Genomic DNA, 24,863 nt, shown 5'->3' on the forward strand with positions numbered 1-24,863 from the left:
CAAATCAAAAAGTACGTAAAGAACATTACTAATTTGGAAAAGGAACTCAAACCACTGGAGGTTGATAGTGCCTGGAAGAGACTTATTGATGGTCTCTCCACTGTAGGTCATTGGTTTGCTAATTTAGGTAAAGGTTTATTATTTAAGGTACTGATGGCAATTGGAGTGATAGGTTTCATCATATTTCTCATATTTGTCTGTTGCAAATGCCACAAACACACAAAGAAATACGCTGTGAATAAAAGAGGTGTGAAACGGAGTGTGGATGAACTTGAATTGGAAGACTTGAATAATCAGATTTACAAAAGGGTGAAAAATTCTCACCCTAATAAAGATGTGAAAGAGAAATTGAATCGTCTGATGGAAGAAATCGAAATGCACAAAGTGTGAGAGAAGTTGGCATCTGGTTCCATTAGTTTGTGATGATAGTAAATATCATCAAAGAGGGGATTGATGAAGCAAGTTTTCGCATATTACGCGACTTGCTTAAATCATGTACCTCGAATAACTTATAATCCTGTAATACGACCCATATGTTTTACTAATTTCCTTTATTTTGGATATGCATGTATCTTAGTGATGCTTGCCTATGTGTTCACTAATACGAATAACTCGTGTCCTTAATATGGCCGCCGCTTGAGGGTTTGCTTCTGCGCATGCGTTAGTCACACTCACGTGACGTGACGTAGTTGAAGTTCTGGTGGGAAAATGTGCGCATGCGTGCTTGCATCTAAAAAATGGCTGTCAGTGTCATAACGTGGTGAAGCTTGTGCAGATGCTCTCGTGTCATCGTCTGTTGCACTAACTATAATGCAATAGTATATTTTTCTGATTTGAGAAGTATAAAGTAGCTTTCATGGTATATGGTGAAATCATTTATTTCTATGTTTTAATTTGTTTTCGCTTACTTTTCATGTACCGCGGTATTGAGGGTCTGATGCAAGGCTCAAGACTCCATATTAAGAGGATAGTCTGCGCATGACCGAACTCTAGCTGTGGCATTGACAAAATGCCAACTGAAGGTCTCTGCCAAGATGTGCCTGGGAAGATGCACCTTCACCCAGCCGGAGAAACAGAATTTGTACTGCATTCGCAACAATTGTATATTCTGCTATTGTATTCTGTAGAATAGGTCATGGGAACCCCAAATTCACTAGGCGGTTCCATAAAATGCAAATACGAGCTTGTAGAAGTTTGTTCTGATTGGTGTGTTGACCTATCCTACTTGGGAACCAATCGAAATTGGGGATTCTGACATTTGCAACATTTGGGGGGTGGTACACTGACCCGAAAACAGTATAACTAGCCTAGGTTTAGCTGGAGAAATTGTCCGACTTGTCCGAATAGCTGACCTGTCACTGACCCAACGCACTCAATAGGTGACGGAATACAGAGCGCTGCGGAGCACTCTGTCCGTATTTAACCATAGACTCTAAGGTTTTACTAAACCTTAAGTGCTGGCGGAGCACTTTGCTGGGGAGTTCGCTAACCCAATCGGGGTTCTGACTGATAGCTGCAGAGAGGGTGGAGCGCAGGCGTTGCTTCCGAACTGCGGGTGCTGGTCGTGCCTTGGTGGTCCTGTCCTGATCCTAATCTGGTTTTCCTGTCCTGTCCTGGGGTGTCCAATCTGCACCTGCGGTCCCATAGATGACTGTCCTTCCTTGGGGTATTTCCTGTCCTTGACTGATCCGTGGTCAGTGTTGGTCTGCACACCTTTCTAGGTAAATATAGTGCAAAAATTCTATACTGCACCTTCTATATTTCTGTCTTTGCTTTAATAAAGACATTTCTTTGCATACGTTAATTTCCATGCTTTCCGCAACCTACTATAAAAGTCACACAGTATATTTTTCCTAGCATGTTCCTATGTTTCCCTACCTTTTAGAACACATTCTCTCCATTCTGTTTATGAATCATAACTGTGGTATATAATTTCCTCCTGAAACCTGATTTAACGTAATAATGCTAGAACTATAGCGTGTTCCAATTTTCCCCTCCTATAGATGTAAAGGATTTCCAATCCTTACCTTGCAGTATTTTTCTAAACAGTAAACGTCTAGTTTGTGATCCATTTTCTAAAAGCTATTTAGTAGATCGCATTGTTATAATTTTCCTATAGACTCATAAATGTTTGCCTTAGTTTTTCTTTCATATGGTTACGTGCTCTTCATTATTCTGATTATAGATTGCCTTCTCGTTGTAAATTGTATACACTCAGAAACTGATTTCTAAGATAAACTTTTAAAACTTCCCAGTAGTCTGTGGTTATTTGATGAAGTAAGAGAAATATAGTCGGTATTTGTATTTTGCCTGCTTTTCTTTTACAGCTAGCTCCCTGATCCATTGTGGATCATAGGTACCCGTAACGGTGGATTGGTAAGTCGGGTACAATAGAAATAAATAGGAAGGAATCAGGGTTGCTGGTAGAAGAGTTGTTAGGTCACCCGATTAATGTATATGATAAATTGGAAAATATGGGCCTAGTAAGTGAGTGGTGAAAATTATTGGTCAGGTGACCTGCGATCTTTATCATTTCCAATAGCATTTAAAGTCTACAATAGTAATCCGTTTTTCACAGAAACGGACACCACATGCTCCCGTTCAGTTGTATCCTTGCATGCCCTTCGGACAGGTTTTCAAGAGTTTAAAGTTTATTGGTGTAGTGTTATAAACATTTTATATTTCTTGCAGTAAATGTTTACATAATAGACACATCACTGTTAAACTTTTAAAAAAACAAGCATTTGCAATGCAATAGGTCTCGCATTAGGAAATTTTGAGCTATTGGTCGTGTAAATGACAATTTTTTTATTTATGTGTTATTTTTGAAAATAGCTCAATTTATAGCTTTGTCATTTACAATGCCAATAGTTATAACTTTCGCAAATGTGACACCTATAGCATTTGTAATGCAACATGTTTTGTATTTACGTGACTTAGATGTATTGATATTACAAATAACAATGGCTTTTAATTTTTTTAAATCATTAATACTTAAATAAAAGTTATTGTCATTTATAATGGCAATAGCTTAAACTTTTTGTAAATAACTTTTGTGAAGATTATGTTCAGTGTATTTTATTGTGACGAAAATCCTAGAACAGCAATGAAATATTAACACTTTTTTGTGCCATTTGTAATAAAGCTTGAAACATTGAGAGAACATATTTGAACCAGTTGTTGTTGAATGGTTGCACAGATTGATGCTGTGGCGGCGTTCAGTGTTGCTGTGGCGTTCAGTGATGCTGTGGTAGCGCATTGTGATGTTGTGGTGCCCCCGAGTGATGCTGTGGTGATGCGATGGATAGATAAGAGTGAATGCGATAGAGAGAGTGAATGCGATAGAGAGGGCGACAGACAGAGTGAGGGCGACAGACAGAGTGAGGGCGATTTTAGACATTTTGAGCACCTTTGAAAACAATAGCAGCTGTTGATGTTTTCAGTAAGGGAAATTGCAGTGGTTTGCCAGAGCAAACCTAGCTGTCCCATCGATTCTAACCAATAGTGTTTATCACTTTGTGAGCTGCATTATTTTACATATAAAAAACTGTTCACCAGTAAATCCTAAGCATAACTTTCACAAGCCACTGTATCCGTTCCTGCAGATAAAGTGAACCTAGTGCATGTGAGAGTGACTACCTTATGAGAAGTGGGCATGGCATGTTCAAGGCTTGATTAACATGTTAGAAACCCCCTGTCCCCAAAGAGCATGCGCTGATTGCCCGGTGACTAGGAATCGCGGAAACCAACCCTGCCTCGTAAGGTCAGTGCTTTACAGCAAATGCACATCAAGGCTGTTGATTCATGACCTGCTGCTTGGAGGCAACAAAACTGCAAAGGATTTACAGCCGTAGGTTCTCCTGCCACTGGCCTGATACAATAAACCAGGAGCCCTTCTCAAGCTTCTTATCTGTGTTTTCACACAGGAATGCAAAGATGTGCGTAGTCAGAACAAACAGTGTTTTTATAATGGAAACTAAGCGTTGTTTTTTGTTTGCAAAATTTCGTTTACTTTTGCTAAATAAAAAGATGGTATTTGATAATAAATTGTGTATTTTCACAAACTGAAAAGCTGATGTCCGGGGACAGTATCATTGCATTTCCAAATGTATATTTACAGCGGATATTTGAGCTCTCACTGTAGGGTCTGAAGCCTTATTCTGTAACTGGTCCGCTCTCCGAACTTGTAACATCGAAGTAACTTCTACAACAGTTCCATAATAGCACCTGGAAAACCCATGCAAGTTTGGGCGCGGAGGACAGATTGTGAGGTTTGCTTGGAAGCGGCAGCATAAAAACAATGTAATATAATAGTGTAGAAAGATGGTATGAGGAATGACGGGTTTATGAAAATACATTTTATATGCTCCTTACATCAACTACGTATTTTAGATTGGATTAATTTTGGGGGGGGGGGGGAACAATTTTTGTAAAGTGCACAATTTTCTTTTATTTTTTAGGGAAGCGAAAACATATCTAGAAGATCGGGTTTTCTTACTACGCCATACAAATAGTGGAATATTGTGTTAATTCCTCAACCTGAATTCATGGTATTTCAGTACATATTGTGCAGCAAAATGCACTATTTGCTAAAATAAACAAGCAAACTCACCGCCTCAGCCCGGCTTCAACAGGAAGCCAGGCAACCTTTGTTGGGACGGGGGCGGGGCCTGACAAATACAGGAAGCAGACGGGAGCCTACCCCGCGCTACTGTGCCCGCCGGAAGATTTCCGTCTAAGCTAGCGGGGCGCCCGTGCTCGTGGAGAGCCCCGCGGCCCCCACTTGTTAACCAGAATGACCCACTGGCTGCCGAGGGACACGCAAGAAGAACCTGGTGAGTGGGGTGTGAGGGGGATGTGTGCGCGTGTGTGTGTCTGTGTGTGCGCGCGTGTGTGTGTATGCATGTGTATGTATGCGTGTGTGTGTGTGTTAAAAGAGCCCGATGACTGGTTGGTGGGGGGGAGGGGGTGTGTACGCGAGTGTCTGTCTGCCTAGCATAGCATGACGCCACTTTCTAGCAAAACAGCGCACACACAGCAAGCAGCCAGCAGCAAAAGCGCGCTCACGAGGACAAATCGGAGACAGCAGAAGCGCGTGGCCGAACACGGTCTCAGATTCCCAGGAGACTGAAAACAATAGTTGTCGAGCTAGACGCATGCTTCGCATGCGCACTCTAGCTCGACCTAAAAAGCTCCAGTATTCATGCTTTGAGGTTTAAGGTTCCCAACAAGCAAGAGACGTGAAACAATGCAGGAGTGAGAGAGGGGAAGGAAGCGAGAGAAGGGAAGAGAGCTTGTCAGACCCGTTTAGGGGGCTACAGGGCAAGCAGAGACTACTGGGCCTCAACCATCAGGGCTAAAGAAATTTGCCTCTGATGTCCAGAGGTCCATCCTATTATGGCTCTGCAAACTAGGCCAAGTACAACCATTGGCAGCCTGCACAGGTAAGAGCAGTGTGGCAGGGGTCAGGTAGGTCGACATAGAGAGGGAAAAAAAATGACATTAAAAAAAAAACCACTTACCTTGTGCTCCTCACATCCCTGATGCGACAACTGCAAGCTAAGCGATTTTATTAACTGAATTTTACTCCTCCCATCGTATCTCTACTTAGCCGACCGTCACCCTACCCTACCCAGCCCTGCCCCACCACTCTTACCTGTGCCGGCAGCTACAGAGTACAACCTTTTCCGCACTTGACTCTCAGCGGCAGGGATGGCAAGAAGTCTTAGGCTTCTCAGAGAGTTAGTGTGGGTGGTGCTCGAGCTTAGAGCTCAACAATAAATTGGGAGAATTCCAGGACATTGCTTAACTTTACAAGAAGCTAAGTACTCTATTACACACTAAAAGGCAATTCAACACTAGTATTCACAAAAAACAATTCAGTGTCTTTAGGTGCTATCTGGGTTGATGTTGCACATTCTCCCACTCCCTCCCACCTCTTCCTAGCTCTCTCTTTGGTTGTGGGCGTCCCCCCCACACCCTCCCCAAGGAGAATTAAGAAGTAGCATGAATATAGCTCAGGTGCAGATTAGTCACCCCAAAATAGTATGTGCAAACAGTTTCATTTCAGTCTCCTACAACTTCTCGATTAGATTCGGTCTTCACAGGTCAACCTTGCCTGTCTTGACCCTAAAGTATGTCTGCATACTCTGGCTGAGTGGCAGATCTTCGTCTTTTCCGCCTCAGGAGTTTGGGCAACACACAACGGTGCGCTTTCTCCAAGTCTAGTTCAGTGTAGGTGCTTTGTGAAGCGTGGTCCGGACCAGACTAACATCAGGTGTTCCTGGCTTCAGTGCCTCGATGTTGGGCACACACTTATGCCAGCAGGTCCCTGAAGAAGCCTCGATAGGGATTGGTGGAGTTTTTGTGACCGCAGTCACCCTCAGTCTGGTCATAAGGTTGGTTGCTTGTCTGCTGCAGCTCCCATATGGGGTCACACAGATGCTGCGAGGTATTGGCCAGCCATAGTCTTCTGCTATTAGTCCTACATGGTCTGATAGTACCTTGTTGTTGCGGCCATGCACAGGCCAGTCACGATGTGGGCAGATGATGTCACAGACAGGTCGATCACAACTTGCGCAGATGCAGTCATGCACAGGCATATCCAGACAAACAATCACTGCCCCGACTGGACCTCTACAATTACAGTAGCGGTTCCACCAGGAATTGGCATTGAGAGACTTAGGGGCCTTTGACACGTGGGCCCCAACAGTTCTCTCTCCAGCATTCCTCTATTCATGGTACTCCACAGACACCGGGAAGGGATTGGTCCTTGCTCCTTCTTTGACCGTCTTTCATTCTGCAGAGTTGGAAGGCTCCTTCCCTCTTGTAGCAGGCAGGCTTCTCGGAGCTTCAGGACAGGCATACAACTCCATCAGAAAAACCGGAGGTAATTTCCCCCCACCTTTGGGAGACTGCTGCCAGGCAAACACTAGCCCTGGTTGCAGAGCAGTCCTCTGGGGAGTATTCCTTTCTTTATCCGTAGACTACTTGTTATGGGAACAGCTAGCAGGGTCCCACATTTACACACAAATTCAGACAGGAGATGTGTAACCTGTCTGAAATTGTACAACCAGATTTAGGTGGTTCTCTCTTCAAGTGTCCTTGTTAGAGATGTTGTAAAGACTGTTCTTACAAATTTTCATACATATAGCTGGCAATTCGGATCATCCAATTTGTGTCTGTTTCCAATTAAAAAACGTTTAGCTAATTCTCTTCGTAGAGATGTAAGGGAACATGATTGTATTGCACTTTAAGGGCATCTTCTTTGTTTTTATAAAAAACAAATCGAATTGTTCCATACAAAAAGGACACTGTATAGCTAGCGGTTGTACAGTGGAGGCTGGTTGGTGTGATATGTTGGCCCAATTTTTCTTCTGCATGTTCGTCAAAATCAAACTAATTAACAGCCCAACAGCCAAGCTTTCCTAGTTACTCGAGATATCCGTCACAAAAAGGTCATGCAAAATGAATGAGAAGACACCTAAGCAAGCAGTAACAGTCCTCAGGCCTGAAGCTTCGAACCAGTAACTCACTATGTCTGGCACACTGATTTTAAAGAGAAACACTCTTTTACTCCACTAATTGCACATCTCCACAAGCACTTTGGTGTGCGCCAGACACCTCTGAATCGGTGGGAAAGTAATCTCAGGACTACAGAATGTGCTGCTCAGCCATACCAAAGTCAGTGTGCGCTACATTAACGATACAGAATAAATACAAAATGTATTTACAGAGAATCTGCGTGTTGCTAGGTGGAAGAGGAGACTCAAACTGCTTTCCCCTTTATTTACTCTTCGAGCCTTACACCACTATCCATTGGCTTGACTGAAAATGCCTGTTGGGACACAAAAGATACCTGAAAATTAGCAGGCTTCATGAGGCACAAGATGGCGGACTTTGATTGGGATCCATAGACCCCCAAATCCCAAATCGTACCACACTAAGAAGACAAGAGTCAATGAAAGTACAAGAGATCCTATGTGGAGGTACAAGTGTGTAGGTCCATGGGTGATGCTGTACTTGTGAGGCTGAGGTAAGCAGATAAAGCTTTTTCAGACTTGTAGTGGTAGATGTTACATTGGCATGTGAGGCTGTATTTGTCTATGTGCATTGCACTTTGCATGCAATACTGTAGAAGAACATAGCATGGTGTTTTTGTCATATAAAGACGGTACAAGAGAATATTGGGGGTACATGCACTGGCCATAGGAAGTTGTTGCTGGCATATGATATGAGTAGGTAGGTTTATCAGACTGATCACAGGCGTAATAAAGCTGTTACTTTCATATGGCACTGGTACCCAGCCATAAGGGTATGGGATAATCAAATGCAGTGCATAATGCTTGCCAGGAATATGACACTAGACCAGAAAGAAGTGCCTAAACTGATATAAAAAAAATTTGAACAACAAATTTACTCTAGAGGGAGAAAAACTCATTTCAACCTGAGATGTTGCTAATCGATAGCGATTTATTCATCAAATTCGAAATGATTATTTGACAAAAATTTTTTACATTTTATATACAAATACTACACCATTATTCAAAAAACATTCAACTTGTCAGACATATCACAATCATTCGACATCAGACATACATATGTACACAAAACTGGTAAATAAAGATTTTGGAAAATTGCCGGGGGGGGGAAAACAACTTTTTGTGACGGGAAGGGGAGAGTGAAAGGAAAAAAGAGAGAAACAAAGGTTGCTCAAACAGTAAACATCTGTGATATACTATATATATATATATATATATATATATATATATATACACTTGGAAATGAATCTCAATCAACTTGATTGATGGAACACACTGTATATACATAAATTAAAACACTGGGTTTCTCAATTTTTTAAATGTAATGCGAGCAACACTTTGTACAAAGGCCTACGCGTTTCGAGTCCCAATAGGTAGTTGGGTGGGGGACTCTCATCAGGGCCAAAGAAGTATCCCGCTGGTCTCCAAGGCCACTTGAAGGGTGTAGAGATGTGTCTAATATTGAGGCGCAACCCGTGGCGCTCTACCTTTGAATGGGCGTTGTCACACTCGCTATGTCCAAGCGGACCCACAGATACGGAGAAAAAGATGTTCTCCACTGCTATGTAGGAAAGTTCAAACGGGCGGAATCCACCCGGCGCATGCGCGAAGGATTAGTGCTTCGGAGACGCCAGGACGGGCGCCCAGGAAACCTTTGTCACTAGGAGTCAATCACTTGATGGAAGAATTTTGACCAAAACATTCGTGACGCCCTTCAACTGAGCGAAGGTGCTTCCTCACTGCAGGCCAAAACTCTGGATTCCGCCCGTTTGAACTTTCCTACATACTTCTTTGGCCCTGATGAGAGTCCCCCACCCAACTACCTATTGGGACTCGAAACGCGTAGGCCTTTGTACAAAGTGTTGCTCGCATTACATTTAAAAAATTGAGAAACCCAGTGTTTTAATTTATGTATATACAGTGTGTTCCATCAATCAAGTTGATTGAGATTCATTTCCAACTGTATATATATTACCTACTGGCGGTCGCCAGTAGGTATATATAGTTAGGATTTTTTCTCTATGGGATTTTTGAAAATTCTATGTCTAATAACTTTGGCGTTTGTGGACGGAATTGGCTGAAATTTTCAGGAAAATGGCACATTTTGTTTCTGAGCAGCCCCTGAAAATTTTGGGGGGGTTCGTCAAGGGGGGGCCGAGAAAAAAGGGGGGTCCCAAAACGCGTTTTTCCCATGTTAATTTCCATAGGGCGGTTGGCCTCACTTTTAGCCCGAACGGCTGAATGGATTTGCACGAAACTTGGCAAAATTGTAGGGACTGGTAGCCCGATGTGCCTTTTGTAGGTCTCAATATATGTGCTCCAGTGGATTTTGAGAAATTAACGTTTAAAAAAAGATATATATCTGTAAGCGCGCTCTGGGCAGCGCTCCAGGACGCGTACTTTTCGCGCAACGGAGCTTTGTGAAGCGAAGCTGATTGGTTCTCTGGCGTCTGTCAACATTCCAAAAAGTCCGTAGCGGCCGCCATCTTGTCTCTCGGTAGGATCGAGAGACAAGAGGAGGCCAAAACAAAGGGGCAAATAACCATAAGGGGGCATAGTAGATCCTCCCTGACCCCCTAGGTTTAATGTGGAGGCTTTAAAACGGCCCCGCGGGGCAAAAAAAAAAAAAATTTTTTTTTTGTTTTTTTGCGTGGGTAGCGCCCGGTCCGGGAACCGGGAAGCTTTCTGGGCAGCGTACTGCAATGAAAAATGAATGATAGACTTTTCAAATACTGTTGTTAATTGATTGTTGGTTTTGTTGATTATTTTTTATTTTTTTTTATTTTTTAAGGATTGTTTATTGTGTTTAATAATTTATTAAACTTTCTAACGCGGCACGTCATATGACGCATTACGCGACAACGCAGGTCCAGAATATAGTCAAAATGTCTCCACCAACCAGCGGACGGCACACAACCCCTTTCAGCAGGCTAAATAGTTCTGTTAAATGACAACAGAAGGGACAGGCAACAAGAACCATCAGTCAAAGAGGGGAGGGCAAGTTCTTCTCTACCGGGTCACGTTGGAGCGCTACCGGAACTGATCGAATTGGTAGTCTACAGTGTTTCTGGATGTTTCAGACTGAAGCTGGCGTTAGCATGAGAGCACCACCATTTCGTAGCTCCGTCGTGGCCATTCCACGAGCAATCATGCTAGGCGCTCCCCACCAGAAGCCTGCGGGAGTCGGGGGCCCCCAAGACTTTTGTAGAATCTTCAAGGATGAGGGGACGCTTTCGAGAATGGAGCCCAAGCTCTAGCAGACAAGCGTCCGAGTTCCAAGGTGTCGCAGGCCCATTTTAGTGGACCACGCCCAAATCTGAAGAGATGGCCGCCATTTTGAGAGTCCTGTGGCAGCCGCCTATCGCTGCACCGCAAGAGCGGGAGCAACTCAAGTACATGGTGAGCGAGACGCTGTAGTCGAAAGAGCGGGCGGTAAACAGCTGAATAGCGGAAGAGGCACAGTGTAGCAAAAGCGGGCTGAATGGCAAATGAAACGGAAAAGGGGTGCCCCACTACAGCGTGTCTTTAGGTGAAACGGATTGTGGGACAAGGTGAAGAATGGAAGAGTCACCAAAAGGAAAAAAGTTCCGCTTGACCCCGGGAGCCGGCCACCTATGTCGGGGGCGATCTCAGGCCACACCAGGGCAACACGACTTGGGGAGGGGGCCGGAGCCAAGCGCCCCCTCCGAGTCCGCGACATGACACCGTCCCTCGGGGGCCTCCGTCAAGCGGTTCAGGGTGGCACCGCATCACAACAGCCCCCACTTACTTTAAGAATAGTGAAGATGAAGCAATTGCAAATAGGCTTCAGACAATGTTACAAGCACTCCTCAAAACTTTGAACTTTCAGAGTGCATGAGTTGGGACAGCGAGGGGTGATTTGGTTTCTCGGACTGTTTTTCTGGTCTCTCACCACTGGCATACTTTAACGTTTTCTTGTTTCTAGGACATTAATAGGTTTTATCATTACGTTATGTTATCGTTTCTTTGTTTGTTGTTTAATAAAAGTTCATGTTCATCAGTGGCCTACTGATTTTCGTTTTCCTATTTTTTTCTTTCCAGGTTGTTTCATGGTAAAGTTTCTGTTAACAGGATACAGTGATCACTTCGTTATTATTGCATATGTCCTTTTCACTAGGGGTGCTCTCTGGTCGGGCCAGATGACGTATCTCTAGTAAATGGTCCGGGTGAAAAAGGTGCATCAATCAGTGGGGAGTAGATAGGCATGACAGATTACAACGGGGGAGAAAGGTCCGCATTACGTACCCTTTCACTACTTGCAAAGATTTTCCTACGTTTATTTGCAAACAGGGAATACCTCCAAAAAGAACTAATTCCCAAACAGTCAATGTTCGGACAATCAATCAATCAATGAGGAATGAAATAGGTACGACGTGTTAAAGGCTTGCGTTACCTACCCTTCACTATCTGCAAAGGGAGAGAGAATATTCCTATTCTTCCTCGTTTGCAGGTAGAGAAGATCCTTAAGAGAATTAACTTCGAACAATTCAATGCTCGATTGAAACAATCAACAAGGGGTACTGTGAACACAAATGAACGCCGCTTATGTACATACGCATTGCTATTTTCAACAGGTTGTTCCTAATGTTTCTATTTTAGCGAGGTCAAAAAGAGATCCCATTAGTGGCCTACTGATTTTGCTCGATTCCTTTTGTTTTTTTACACGATTTTTCGCTATCTGCAAAGACTAAACAGAGTATTGCGACTCTGTGCTTGTTTGTAAATAGAGAATGAACCAAAGAGAACAATCAATCAAATGGAGAGAGAAGCAGGCACGACGTATTACAAAGGGGGCAAAGGGCTGCGTTAACTACCCTTCACTATCTGCAAAGAGAGAGTACTCCTAATAGAAATGAGGGGTGGGGGGCAGTATTCAAAGCAGATCAGTGTGCATAAACACGAAAATGTTTTTACTTACCACGTACTTGACATTCGACAGCTTATGATATTTGCTATTAAAAAACCATTGAAATTCACTGAAAAAACCATAGGTTATAGACCATATATAGTTAGGAATTAGCATTTACAAAACCTTGAAAATTCACTGAAAAAACCATAGGTTATAGACCATATATAGTTAGGAATTAGCATTTAAAAAACCTTATTTTACTCACACAAAACCATTGAAATTCCATATATAGTTAGTTGCACTAACTATATATCGCGCACCCGCAATCCACTGCTGATCATGTCACATATTACATCATTCATGACATGGTCAGTGACATCACTGATGACATCACTGATGACATCTCAAATGACATCAATGACCACATCACTGATGATATCATTCATGTGACAATACAATGCATCTCCTCACGTTTTAATATAACCTCTGTTTCACCCAGTGTTAAATACAGAGTATAATTTTTGAAACCATTGACACACCAATACTAGTTACTACATACGTACTCACTGATTCCTACGTCTACACACACATTCACTCATTCACCCATACAATCATTCATACATACAATCACTCATCTTTACAACACTATCATATGCACTCATACACCTATACAGACACTTACACTCTGCCACTCATCCATGGAGTTACTCACACACCTAGTCAGTCCTGTAAAGAATCAATCACACTTCCATTTTCTTGTCTATACAGTTAAACATAGAGCACCTTACATTTTCAAACATACACTAACACATACTTACTTTCTTATACAATCATTGATACAAGTACACATTGATCGGCACAGAGTCACACACCTCCCAGCCAGCCACACACACACTCAGTCTCCTATACAAATACTTGGACAATCAATCAATAACCCATATAGTTAATCATATAGCTACTGATCAACACATGCAGCAGTTTACAGAACAACAGACATAATGATGCACAAATTAAGACAGTTTAGTCACTAACCCATGCACTCAGTGAGACACATTTAATCACTCACTCATACATTCAGTCATGCACCTACTAAATCCTTCGTCCAGACACTTATACATCTACTCATTCTTCAATATGTAAAACATATTTAAACTTTACAGAAACACACAGTCACTGGATGATGTCATCAGTGATCTCATCAGTGATGTCATTTGAGATGTCATCAGTGATGTCATCAGTGATGTCATTTGAGATGTCATCAGTGATGTCATCAGTGATGTCACTGACCATGTCATGAATGATGTAATATGTGACATGATCAGCAGTGGATTGCGGGTGCGCGATATATAGTTAGTGCAACTAACTATATATGGAATTTCAATGGTTTTGTGTGAGTAAAATAAGGTTTTTTAAATGCTAATTCCTAACTATATATGGTCTATAACCTATGGTTTTTTCAGTGAATTTTCAAGGTTTTGTAAATGCTAATTCCTAACTATATATGGTCTATAACCTATGGTTTTTTCAGTGAATATATATATATATATATATATATATATATATATATATATATATATATATATATATATATATAGTATATCACAGATGTTTACTGTTTGAGCAACCTTTGTTTCTCTCTTTTTTCCTTTCACTCTCCCCTTCCCGTCACAAAAAGTTGTTTCCCCCCCCCCGGCAATTTTCCAAAATCTTTATTTACCAGTTTTGTGTACATATGTATGTCTGATGTCGAATGATTGTGATATGTCTGACAAGTTGAATGTTTTTTGAATAATGGTATAGTATTTGTATATAAAATGTAAAAGATTTTTGTCAAATAATCATTTCGAATTTGATGAATAAATCGCTATCGATTAGCAACATCTCAGGTTGAAATGAGTTTTTCTCCCTTGTAGAGTAAATTTGTTGTTTAAAAATTTTTTATATCAGTTTAGGCACTTCTTTCTGGTCTAGTGTTATAGGTGCTCAGCCTAACTGATTAGAGCCAACTCTTTACTGTTCATACATGCCAGGAATATGACAGCAGCACATGGAAATACGAGGGCGTACATGGCCATGCAACAGTGAACCTAGACATATTTTTTGGGAGGGTTTGAGGGATGATGTATTAAATGGGCACATAAAGTAAAGCATGTGAACTAGTGTGTAGGCAAACACGTATGTATGTACATGGCCATTTGACTTGGTATATAAAGCTTTAAAATAGCATACTGGGTGACAGGCTGGGTCAAATTCAGTATATCCAAAATAATTTAAGATGAAAGTTGAGTGATTATTCATTTTGCTTTCAGGAAAAAAATTGCTGATGTTACAGCTTCATTTCCTTGGTCTGAGAAGGTACATTCTGATTGTTATAGTGACCATAAAGCCTCGTGGGGGAGCATGGTTTATGCAAATAGCTTTTCATTACATTATTATTCCGGTTCTTTACTTTGCTATCTAAGGCAAGAATTTTTAAGCTCGGTGTAACCTTGAGGATATATCTGATGTCTGAAAACGCTTCATCTCTTTAAGCTGCTATAGGATCTGTATAGCTGTTTAAGTTTTCAAGTAGATTTTCAGTTATATTATACAAGTGACAATTTACTACTATGGGGAAACAAAAGAAAGTGGTAAGTTACACATAACAAATTAAAGGAAACATGGCAACTCCCATCCTGAGACTATTTTAACAATCGGGAACACCCACCACATCTCAGACAAATGTGGGTAAAACGCTGAATTAAGTAAATATAAAATATTCATCGAGTGGGGGCGGGGATGAGTTCCAGGGAGACAACGGTCTGGAAAGTATGGGACAGGAGAAAGAAGAGATCTTGCACCCACAAACCTCTATTAGAGAGAGAATATGCCTGCTCGACAGACCCTAAAGAATTAGAAAAATTCATCAAATGTTCTCTGATCTACTGGCAAAAAAGCATAATTTGTCTCGATGTGTTTCAACTTCTCCTTTAGGAAATCTGTTGCCATTCCTGCTGGTGTTTGTTGCAAAACACTAGGTGAGTATTTAAGAAGCACCCAATTTTAAAATTTAATAGCCGCCACTGGAGTAAAAACTGCAGAATGCACATGTGTATTTATATCTCTGATGCTAATGACTGTCTTCTCTTAATTCATTATCCCTTAAACTTAAAGAATGTCATGTTCAAGCTTTTTAAAAATCACAAAGCCTAATAGAGGCTAACTAAACTACAATTAAACTGTGAACTGTCTCAGTCTAATAGCACATGCAACCTGGTATAAGTAAATTGTATTTTCAGAATGTGATGTACGTGAACATCTGCCAAATGTAGGCAAACTTGTTAATTTTTGCTACTTGATGATATCTATCCAGCAGAAAATGGTACGGTATTGTTATAAATGGGTGTCTCTCGTTGGCAGGTTGTTACCCTGTCCAAGTAGGGACCTTTCTTCCTAGTCAGGATAAGGGGGATACACTACTGAATGACCCCTGCTCACCCCCTTGGTAGCTTGGCACGAGCAGCCTGGCTTATCTCAGAAACAGTGTGTGAAGCATTTCCACATAACCAACAGTAATACAGTGAAAACACTACAAAAGGACACTACACCAGTTTTAGAAAAATAACCAATATTTTATCTGTGTAACCAAGACCAAAAACGATCAAACAAATCCACCATACAGTTTTCAGGAATATCAGTAATCAAAAATGGACTTAAAATACAGTTCCTTGAAGTGGTTAGTTTCGTACAGGGCTATCTCGGAGTTGTGAACAACAAATCCAAACAGTTCTGGCTGACCGTGGCGTCTTAGGCCAGCTACGGTGTCAGGAAGACCCGTAAAACAGTACCTTTAGAAATGAAGGGCATCAGAGACCTCTCGTTGAGCTTTGAATAGCTGGCATCGGCAGGAGTCGGTTTCGGAGGTCGGTGCTGGAGTCGTCACGCCCTTGAAGTCACAAGTGTTGCAGATCGCACTCCTTGTGTTTAAAGTCGGCCGGCATCAGGGTTGCGTGTGAAGTACAGCGGAGCAAGCAGTGGCTCAGTAATGGTAGTACAGCGCCGTCGGTGAGACCAGGGCTATGGTGCGAAGTGATGCGGTGCTCATCGCGGTGATGGCAGGTCATGGTACAAGCAGCGTCGTCGTCCTTGCGGGAGCCCTGTCGTCGGCTGGCGAACCGGAGTCAATGGCGTCTGTAGACCAAGACTATGGTGCAGGATGAGGGCGGTGCGTCGAGTAACTTATGAGCAGTGCCCTCAAACCACGGAGCAAGCAGCAGCGTGCAGTGGCGTCTTCGGGGATACCAGTGCCACGTTGTGCAGCGAGGTGAAGTACGGTGCCCACAGGTCGCACTGCAAGTAGAGGCTCGGTGGCAGAGTCGAACATAGTCGTCATCAGTGAGACCAGGGATGTGGTGCGAACGGACCCTCTGCAGTGCCTTAAGGACACAAAGCCAGCGGCGACGGTGGCGGCATCAGGTTACTTTTTCTTCTGTTGCAGCACAAAACTCACAGTTCCCAGTGCTGGTAGCAGATGTACTTGAAGTATTTACTGTTCCTGAGACATCTTGAACAGGGGGCAAGCTCTACCTCAAGCCCCTGGAGAAACTCAAACAAAGAAGTTGAAGAAAGTTCAGTCCTTTCTCTGCCCAAGACAGAAGCAGCTACTGCAGGCCAACACAGAAAAGCACACAGCAAAGTAGTAGTTCCGCTCACAGCTTCTCCAGCTCTGCTTCTTGGCAGCTTTCTGAGTTCAAAAGAGTTCTCTGAAGTCTTTTATATCCCAGAGACTTCCAACAGGAGGCAATCTCTACTTCAAGCCCTTGGAGAAAACTCTAATAGGAGGATGCTGAAAATACAATCTAGTCCTTTCCCTGCCCAAGACAGAAGCAGCAAGCAGCAGGCCAACACAGCACAGCACGCAGCAAAGTGGCAGTTCCTCCATACAGTTTTCCAGCTCTTCTTCCTAGCAGGTTCCTTAGTTCAGCAGTAATCTAAGGTTCTGGGGTCTGGGCCCCAATATTTAAACAGTCTTTTCCTTTGTTCTCTTGTGGCAGAGTGTCTGTGCTATTCCATACCAGTTCAGCCCTCTCTGGTTTAGCTTCCTGGCAGGAAGTGGAGACAGCATTGTGTAAGGCAGACCAGCCCTATTCAGGTGCAAAGAAATCTCCTTCCAATACTCTAAATGCAGCCCAGGTCTTATTCAGCCCAGCCCGGACTCATTCAGGAGAGGCAAAACATACCTCAACCCCTCCCCCACCCCCAGTGGGTGTCTACAATGAATGCACATCCCCAGCCTCTGTCACTCCAAAGCCAGAAAGGCAATCCACAATCCAGCAGAGGCACACAGGATGGTTAAGCAAGAAAATGCCTACTTTGTAAAAGTAGCATTTTCAACCACACAGTATAAAAATCACCTTTACTAAAAGATGCATTTTTACATTCTGAGTTTAGGCATACTAAACTCCATTTCTCGATCTTGTCCCAATGAAAAGTTACACTTTTAAGATGTTACAAAGTATCCCCCCATTCTATCCTATAGGGAAGATAACCTTTCAATAGTGAAAAACGAATTACGCTGTATTTCACTATCAGTACATTTCCTACCTTTCACCTAGACTGCACCCTGCCCATAGGGGTACCTTGGTCCTACCTTAGGGGTGACTCATGTGATAAAAGGGAAGGTTAGGGCCTGGAAAGAGGGTGCACTTGCAGGTCGACATGGCAGTCACAGCAGTGACAGGTCAGAGACCCCCTTGGAAATGCTGCTTGTGCAGTGCTGCAGGCCCACTAGCAGCATTTGGTTTACAGGCCCTGGACACACACATTGCACTATACAAGGGACTTAGTATTAAATCAAATAAGCCAAATATGGAATCACTAATCCATTTACATAATCTACCAGGAGAGCACATGCACGTTAGCACTGAATAGCAGTGGTAACGTGCCCAGAGTCCTAAATCCAACAAAGCAGGGTCAAAAACAGGAGGCCAAAAAGCCCGGGGGTAACCCTGCTGAAAAAGTCAAGACTAACAGTTATTATAATCATTCATATACCACTGTTTCACTGTAGACAGATCAGCAAAGACTTTAATGTGAAAAAACAGTATGGCAAAAAAGCTAACTGCTTTGTGAATGCAAAGTTCTCATTTGCATCGTACCAACTGTGCAATGCAACTGTGAACTGCAATGTCCACATTGCACCAGTAACACAGGGAGAAGGGGGTTGAAAGTATGTGATCTTCATGACTCGCAAGATAATCTATCAATGTTTGAGAAGGCTAATGTGAGCACAAGGCACTGAATGGTTAGCTTCAGCACAAAGCTGGTAAGATGTAAAGCAGTGCAGATGCATTACTGGATACTTTCACTGTGACTGAAGTTGGTTACTTAAATCAAGGAGCACACTGCCATATTATGGGACCATTTCATGATGTCCAGATATGCAGTTTCACAATGTGTTGCTTTCAATGTGGCATTGTGACTGTAATCCCTAGAAGAAATGGCCATATCAATAAGGGGCCATTTCAAATGTTAAGGAAGGTGTAGAGGTCCAATAACTCTTGTAGCATAGTCTAGACCTTCTCAGGAAAGCACAAAGAGGTGCACAGAAAAAACATGCTACAATAATTTTTATAGGATGGGCTGTGTGCACCAAACTGCAAAAATCCCTTTTGTTGGGAGTTCTATTAGGAGTAAATTATTTTTACGAACTTCAAAGAAAACTTAAAGGGCATAAAATAGCACAACAAAACTCAAAAGCCCTGTCCGACACTCCCCTCATCACACTCAGTTACACATCAAACTTAACAACTTTCACACAATTTGTAATTTTTGTTAACAATTAACAGGTGGTAAAACCACCACATTATAAGTGAACTCAAAGGGGGAAAGGCCACACACAAAAGCAACATGAAGGAATAAGAATGGACAAAAAAAACAACTTTTGAGGACCACTTAACCGTGGGATATATTGTCATCTGCCTACACCGAAGAACAGAAACCCCATCCCTTAAGTGCATCTCCTATACAGACTACAAATGCAACTAAGAAATTAAATCTCTAACATCAACCAGCATCTCTACTCCTCGACCCTTTTAAGAAAATCAGCATCCTCCTGGGTGAATACATATGGTTTACCCAGTTGGAAATATTTAAGCTTAGCTGGGAAATGGAACATAGTCTGCAACCCCAATAAGTCCAGTTCTTTCTATTGAAAACAGCCTTTTTCCTCTTGAGTTTGTCCTTAATACAGGAACAGTAGAATGTTTTCTCTATTGAATACTTCCTTTTTTCAGACCACGCACCTAAAAAACCTGTTCCTCAGTTCAGTTTTTAGGTCTCGCTGTGCCAATACGCATGCGTTCATCTGTGAGAGTTAAGTAAGGGCTTTCAAAAATGCTCCCAAAGTTTGCAGGCGGATTGGGCACAGTGCATGTGCACCGGGCGTGCGCACCATTTGTCAGCCTGCAGCCTTTGGGAGGACTTTCGCGGCCGCTTTGATGTTCTCAGTGAGCAGCGCGGCCACTAAACATCACAGCGGCCGCGAAAGTGCTCACCATTTGCCACCCCCCTCCCTTATCCCACTTCCTGCTTGCTGTCTTAGCTCTGTTATCGCACACGTTTTGATACTTAATTGCACTTGTATGCTGAAACTTTTTTCTTAAATCGGTCCCTAATTTGTGATTACCGATGCTTTTCAAGCGCATACGTTCATCACTGTTGCTCCTCTCATTTTACTAATCGATTGTGCTCGTTCTTGACATTATTCTATGTTTTATGTCGTTATTCCCATGCAGACTTTTCTAAAACGTGTGATACAGTAGAATACCGTAGGGGCAGTAAATTGTACAGAGACTGTTACAAAACTTTTTACATTCGACAGTATGCATGCTATTTTTAGATTTCCTTTTCATTGCCCCCCCCCCCTCCTCGGATGGGGTGGAGTCAACCAGGGCAGAGCAGGCCTCTCCCCAAGGTCCAGCTTGTACATACCAGTCATTCCAAGAACATGGACTTGTTTTTTTTTAGAATCACTTCATTTTCCCATCTTGGGCACGTATGCTTTCTTGGTCCCTTCACGGGGGTTCCTTAGAACCTGAAAATCAGGGGACACTCTGCATACTTATTTCCATCCAAAAGACCCCCAAACTACCACATACATCTTGGCTTGAAAGGGATCTGCAGGGATCACAGAGAGGACACTCAAACCCCTCAGTTTGGGCTCAGCAGAAAGCGTTTTTAACGTTTCCTCTCTTGTGTCCAGCTCTACCACACTGTTTACTATGCAGCTATTGAATTACTCCACTTCTGCCAGGCAGGAGCCCCTTAAAGTCACATGTTTTCAGGACACCAAGTGGATTCTAAAACCAACAAGTCTTTCAGTGAGACTCTCCAGCATAGTATCCTTTGTACTGACAGTTGCAACAATTTTCTCAATTTTACAACTAGAGGAAATAGCAGTTATGAATTTTTAACAGGGTCTGCTCAACTCCTATGAGCGACTCTTCTCCTTAGTCCTGATTCTTGCCACTTGTATCCCTTAAAAGATGTGGGCCCATCTGTTTTAAGAGCTGCTACCATGTACCTTTCTTCTTTTTGCTCACCATGCTGCTTTCACAGTAACAGAAGCAGAGATGCTCTTACAACTGTTCAGAGTTCCACTGCAAATGTCCCAGCACGCAGCTTGTCTCCTTCATGTACGAGTGAATTTCCAGATCATTTTCTAGTTCTGTGAGTGGGTTTCAATGGGACAAGTATACCCAATCTCTCAGGGACAAGCTTACATAGAGGAGTGGATCCAAAAACTCGAAGGGGTTGGAGAAGGTTTACCCTCTTGTTGCTTCCCCTTGGCCATGCCTAAAGTCTGATCAGCACCCTCAAACTTTGATGGTGGCAGTTTCACAATGGGGTTTGTCTCTCACTCCTATCCTGGCCTCAGAATACTCAAGCATACTGCGAAAGTCCACAAGTGTCTGCTATTGCCGAATCTGCATGCTTTGTCGCTAGCCTGCTGCGGCCAGGGGATAAATTATTCAGGGTACCAAAGAACCCTGGGGGAATATGGAATAACCAGAGGTAGCAGGGCCCTCTCCCGACTCCATGATCTGCCTTTGGGACTGCGTGCTCACTGCTAGCGACAAAGCATCTAGCCCTCTCAGAAGTCTGCAAGCTCTACTAACTCCAGTAGCCTTTTAGCACCGTGGGAACAATGCACTGTGGAAGTACCACATTATACATTTGATCCTTGGTGAGTTAAAGTTGGAAGCTGGCTCCGTGCTAAAATAATCAGCACAAGCTGCTCTATTCGGCTCGCCAGAGCGCGTAGCTTCTTGAGTTGATTTAACCACCGCTCAAGCAGATTTTCTACTCGAGTGGCAGCTTTCAGACCGCGAAAGATTGCGACTGCCCACATTGAAGAAACCTCACCATATGCCCTCCTAGCAACTGAAAATCGAGGTAGAGGATGTCAAATCTCGCTTACACTCGTCAACTTACTGTTTTTGAGCCACGTGAGACAGAAAAAATCTACCAAACGGCAGTTGGCGGAATGTGTCTGAAACACTGCGTTACAAGCATAACACTGAGTGGCCAAAATTCTGCCAAACGCGCCGGGGGAGCAGACTATATCGCCCACCCCTAATTTAAAGGTAGCAGCAGCCACTAGACGCGCCTTTGCTCCCCATGTGATTTAACCCATATGACTACAAATCGTTTAAAAATATGCTAATTTTACTCACTGGTTATTTATATCTTTTTGCATATTTCAATAAAGATTGTTTGGAACAATTCAGTCATGTCTCAGGAGGTTTGATTGTCAAAAGGCATGGTCTAGCCCCCGTTTTTATAGTCAACAGCTGTCGAACTATACGATATCGAAAAAATCTAACTATTGAAATATTGTGTTATATAAAAAGAGTGAATGAAACTACACTCATATATTCATGGGATGGGCCTGCTACAGCATCACCAGTATGTGTTTCCAGTAAAGAACACACAATTTCAAATGAAATTGTGCAATGAAGTCAAGAACATGATTTTCTATGTTAACAAATGCTGCCATAGGTCGCACTATAAGCACATTGATTGGATGTTACTTTCACGCTATTCAGTTTAAGGAAACATATTAAACCCTGTTAAGGTACTCACCCAAGTTCCGTCATGCCGTCCACAAATTCCTTTTTACTAAATTCACATTGCGTGGCTGCCCTGAATTTCCATGCTATTACCAAGACACTTATACTGGCTGGGTCTAGGTTTAAATCGTCGCAAAACTGCTGAATTCCATCTATACCTATTTTATTATCATCGTGAGGATCTGTTTAAAAATGGAGAAAAATAAATCTTGTCAATACATCTGCTGAAAAGTAAAAAACAAAATCATATGTCACAACATAAACGTCATTGCAGGTGTGTTCAATGCTATGGATGTGTATATATATATATATATATATTAAAAAAACTATCTGCATTTAAACTAAAAACGTTGTAGCACGTATCAAGTGTATCCATCAGATAGTTTTGCTGATAAGAGTAGATTTAAGTAGCTTAATACTGTCGTTTTTTTATCATGTGATTTTGTAATAAAAACGCTACAAACAAATGAATGTAAACCGATGAAAACAAGTTAAAGCAATTTCAAAAGAGATTTCAATAATTTAAGGGTGATGCCCAGTGATCAATTTTTGTAGGTGGTGAGCACCCACCCTCAACTGAAGCAATGATGTTGCCAAAGCAGCAAACTGGTTGTTTTGTGTCCTTTATGACGAAAAATGCAATTTGTGGATATGCCTCATCATGTCACAATAGAAGAATAAGACTGCCTCAGACAGTAGGGAGTAAAAAAAATGATATCACATGGACAATAGTTTCCCCTTTTTCCGCCTGTTTCTCCTAAACACATTTCAATGCTTATGAAAGGAGTACTAGTTAGAACTGCGCCTACAAAATGGAAATCCTGGTTTACAGTTTTAAGATCACTTGGCTGACCTGCACTAACTAAAATGGAAATGTCTGTCTGGTAGAATTTTGGGTTTGTGTAAGTGAAGGAAAGGGGGAGAAACTGATGGTAAAACAGGATATGGGGAAAAAATTGTACAATGGAGCTAACTTCAGAGGATCGTGCCCCTTCGAAAAATAATAAAAATACAGCCTAGGCCCTAGTTAATCTGTTTTAAGAGTGGACACATAGATTCAAGAACCTTAAACGGTTGTAATGACTAAGATACACTGTTGGGAACTTCCACAAAGTCAGAACTTCGTGGGTTTCACACAAGTTTTCAGCTAGAGTTTCGCCCCGCCTTCTAAAGGTCCATCAACAAATGGTTAGTGTACATGTGTTAGCAGACAGCCAGTAGGACTGCCTCCAAATTCAAAGTGTGTATCAAGCAAGTGGTTTATCCAAAGACGAAATAGTTATCCTAGCAAATAGTAAACCAAGTAGACAGCAAAGAAAAGAAAATACCAGGTCCAAACAGTAAAAATTAACAAATTCACCTAAACCAGTCGATTGACCACTAGCAGACTATGTACCAGCATACCTCCATTTAGAAGTCTGAGAGTGCTATAATTTTGAAGGTGATTGTTTTCCAGAAAGAAAAACAAAGAAAAAAACAGCTAAAATATTGCCTATCTAACCTTCACAACTGGATGTTGAACAATTTTCTTAAACGCCAACAAGAGTGAATTCATCCTTTTCCATGACCATTTTGAAATCAAATTTGACCACTCTTGGCTACCTGTCCACACTGATGACTTCACCCCAACCCTCATCTCAGAGGTTAAATCTCTCCTCACATGGCTAGCTCCACCTTCTTCAAGTGTTCTCATAACGAGCACACAATATTAAAAACCCCAAGATCGATTCTTCTCTGCTGTAAAAAAAATGAAAAACCCTGCAATCTAAGACTTTTGTTCGGTTGTCCAGGAACTTGCCATATCATGCATGGATACAAGTCTGCTTTGGCAACCTAAAGAAGTTATAATTAAATTCAAGCTCGCAAGCATCATTTTCAAATACAGCCAGTTGAAGACGCCAATCTGCTGATCTTCAGCTTTACAAATCTCTGGTGGTCAGAGAGAGATTGTCAGACTTGAATAGGAGAAAATTCAGATCACACATGCTTGCCACCCAGTGTGTTTCTGGTGAAGAGCCCCCACCCCGTCCCACTTCTTTTAAATGTTATAGCTTAAGAGATTAGATGGCAAAAAGAACTCAAAAAAATCAGTAATGTCCCCAATGTACTTTATAAAGTATATTGGCAGCTGATTTGGGTAGAGGAGAGTTATACAAAATGTGGACTAGATAAATAAAAAGTAATGCAGAACAGGCATAAGCTTTTCTGGATTCAGTTTCCTGAACAGGCCCCCAAGATGCACGTAAGAAATATTTATTCCTTAGTTTTCTTCACTGCATGGATCAAATGCACTTAGTTTATTAATTTGGGGGTCCACTGAAAACAAAAGATGATCCAAAC

The 24,863-nt window shown here is 42.2% G+C and overlaps 1 protein-coding gene across 9 annotated transcripts in view; it reads right to left on the minus strand.

The window, feature by feature from the left end:
* Positions 1 to 24,863, minus strand: part of DCUN1D2 (defective in cullin neddylation 1 domain containing 2) — a 199,846-nt gene that overhangs the window by 111,166 nt on the left and 63,817 nt on the right. For all 9 annotated transcript variants that reach the window (XM_078658055.1, XM_078658056.1, XM_078658058.1 and 6 more), the window contains one exon: positions 22,537 to 22,705. In XM_078658055.1, coding sequence (XP_078514181.1) covers positions 22,537 to 22,705 — 169 coding nt within the window. The remainder of the gene's footprint in view (positions 1 to 22,536; positions 22,706 to 24,863) is intronic.

This window comes from Lissotriton helveticus, chromosome 8, assembly GCF_964261635.1.
Source record: "Lissotriton helveticus chromosome 8, aLisHel1.1, whole genome shotgun sequence".
In the NCBI taxonomy this organism is placed as follows: domain Eukaryota; kingdom Metazoa; phylum Chordata; class Amphibia; order Caudata; family Salamandridae; genus Lissotriton; species Lissotriton helveticus.